This window comes from Cucurbita moschata, unplaced genomic scaffold (assembly GCF_002738365.1).
Source record: "Cucurbita moschata cultivar Rifu unplaced genomic scaffold, Cmos_1.0 Cmo_Scf00035, whole genome shotgun sequence".
Taxonomy (NCBI): Eukaryota; Viridiplantae; Streptophyta; class Magnoliopsida; order Cucurbitales; family Cucurbitaceae; genus Cucurbita; species Cucurbita moschata.
The window spans coordinates 1,005,911-1,007,959 of record NW_019268551.1 but is presented as its reverse complement, the minus strand read 5'-3'; the positions used below and the strand labels follow the sequence as shown (position 1 = coordinate 1,007,959).

At 26.2% G+C, this 2,049-nt stretch overlaps 1 protein-coding gene across 3 annotated transcripts in view; it reads left to right on the top strand.

The window, feature by feature from the left end:
* LOC111431158 (phosphatidylinositol/phosphatidylcholine transfer protein SFH11) overlaps positions 1-2,049 on the top strand; it is a 7,062-nt gene that overhangs the window by 3,895 nt on the left and 1,118 nt on the right. For all 3 annotated transcript variants that reach the window (XM_023067710.1, XM_023067708.1, XM_023067707.1), the window contains 3 exons: positions 631-739; positions 836-916; positions 1,893-1,934. In XM_023067710.1, coding sequence (XP_022923478.1) covers positions 631-739; positions 836-916; positions 1,893-1,934 — 232 coding nt within the window. The remainder of the gene's footprint in view (positions 1-630; positions 740-835; positions 917-1,892; positions 1,935-2,049) is intronic.

Here is a 2,049-nt window from a genome sequence, read left to right as displayed (position 1 = left end):
CCTGAACTTAAAAAAAAAAAAAAAAAAAAAAACATTTGTAATTAGTTTCGGAGGGAAACGGTTAATACTCTATTTAAAAAATACCCTAGAGTTTTCAAATTTTCATTCCGTCTTCAACTTTTTTAAAAATTTCAAAATTAATCTTATCGGCAGTAGTACCGTGTCTAAAAAATACTATTGAAATTTAAAAATTAATATTAAAAATAGATAATCTCTAAAATGTCAGACTGTAAAAATATTTTTGAATTTTTATTTTTAATAATAGTTTAAAATTTCATAAATATTTTTTAAATATAATACCACGAATAAACACATTTTTTAAAAAAAGTTAACTAGTTTTATTGAAATTTTAAAATTTAAATTTTATGACAGTGTAACATGTTTCGTGAATAAGTATGATCTTTAAATTAATTATATATAAAACAAAAAAAAAAAAAACCCGACAATTCTACCAAATCCGACTCAAAAATAGAGGGTCAGGTTGGGTTGTGAACCCTACTTGGATGGTTCGGGGCATTAATTCAACTAATCCGAAGTTAGTTCGAAAGATTTTCCTAACCCAACTGAACCCAATCTAACCCGTGTACATCCCGATACTCGATTGATTGACATAATAAATTAAATTTGCAGTAATTTACCAAGTTTCCTTGGTGGAAATTGTTGCTGTTCTGAATATGGAGGCTGCCTTTCAAGTGATAGAGGTCCATGGAACAACCCTGCGATTCTAGCCATGGTTCAGGTCATTTTTTAAATTCTTAATTATCTCAAATAATATTTTTATTGAAAAAAAAAAAAGGCTATTTAATAAAATATTTATTTGATTTATTTTTAACAGGTTCTCTCTTCGGCTGATGAAACTTATGATAACGAACAAGAAAGTGGTTTGGCTTTGGAAGATGCTCGCCTAGACAATAGAGTAAGCAACTTTTTCTATTCTCGAGTTAAATTAGTACCTGAATTTTCATGTTCGTGTTTAATAGATTTTCGAATTAACGTCTTTTAAACTTAAAAAATTTCTAATAAATTTACGAAATTTTAAGTTGGTGTATAATTAGGTCATTGAAGCTACGAGTATTCGTTGGTTGGGTTTGATTAGGTCGAGTTGAAACATTTTAGACCGTCTTAACTCAAACAACTCTTATTAAATAACGAACAAAACTGAACTCAACCATACATTTTTTTTTGGGTTGGATTGGTTTGGGACCGTTTATTTGACCGTTAGTTAAAAAAAAAACATCTATTTATTTATTTTTTAAACATTTAATATTTTAAAAAATTATCATATAAATAGTTAAAAATTATATTTAAGAGTTACTGGACAATAAATAATAAAAAAAATTAATTATCAGATAAAAATAAAATAAATAAATGTAAATTTATTTATAATTGTATTGTAAAATATATATATATATATTTTTAAAACAAACTCAATCTAGTTTGAGAAGAACTCGTGAACAGTCCAACCCACAAAATTTTTATTGATTTGAACCGATCTAACCAAAATTGATTTTTTGAGTCGTCAAGTTTTTCGAACGCTCTTAATTGAAGTTGATAATTAACATTGAGTCAATACCATCGCAAATCAAATATTATAAGACAAAATTGAGCCAAGGTTCAGCGTCCTACTACATTGTCATTAAAACGCTATTCGTTCTTTGATATTGTGATGTCTTAAGTATATAAGAATCACGCCATTTTAAAAATTGTTGTTATGCTCGATTATAACGAACAAAATTTTTAAAAGTAGAAACTCTAACAATAACTGATGTCGGGTGGTGAAAAACTTAACCGATCAAGTATTTGATTTGATCTCATGGTTTGGTTAGATTAAGTTTATCGTGTTGTTTAGAATATCGTGAATGGGAGAATTTATTGATGAGATTATTTTGCAGAAAATAGAAGCCTTGGAAGGAGCATTAGCAAAGACCAAGAAAGTGTGTTTTATGGTTTTAAAATACTTTTATTCATAATAATTATTGTAAAGAAATAAATAATTAAGTTTTTTTTTTTTTTTTTTTTTTTTTTTTTTTTTTTTTTTTTTTTTTTTTT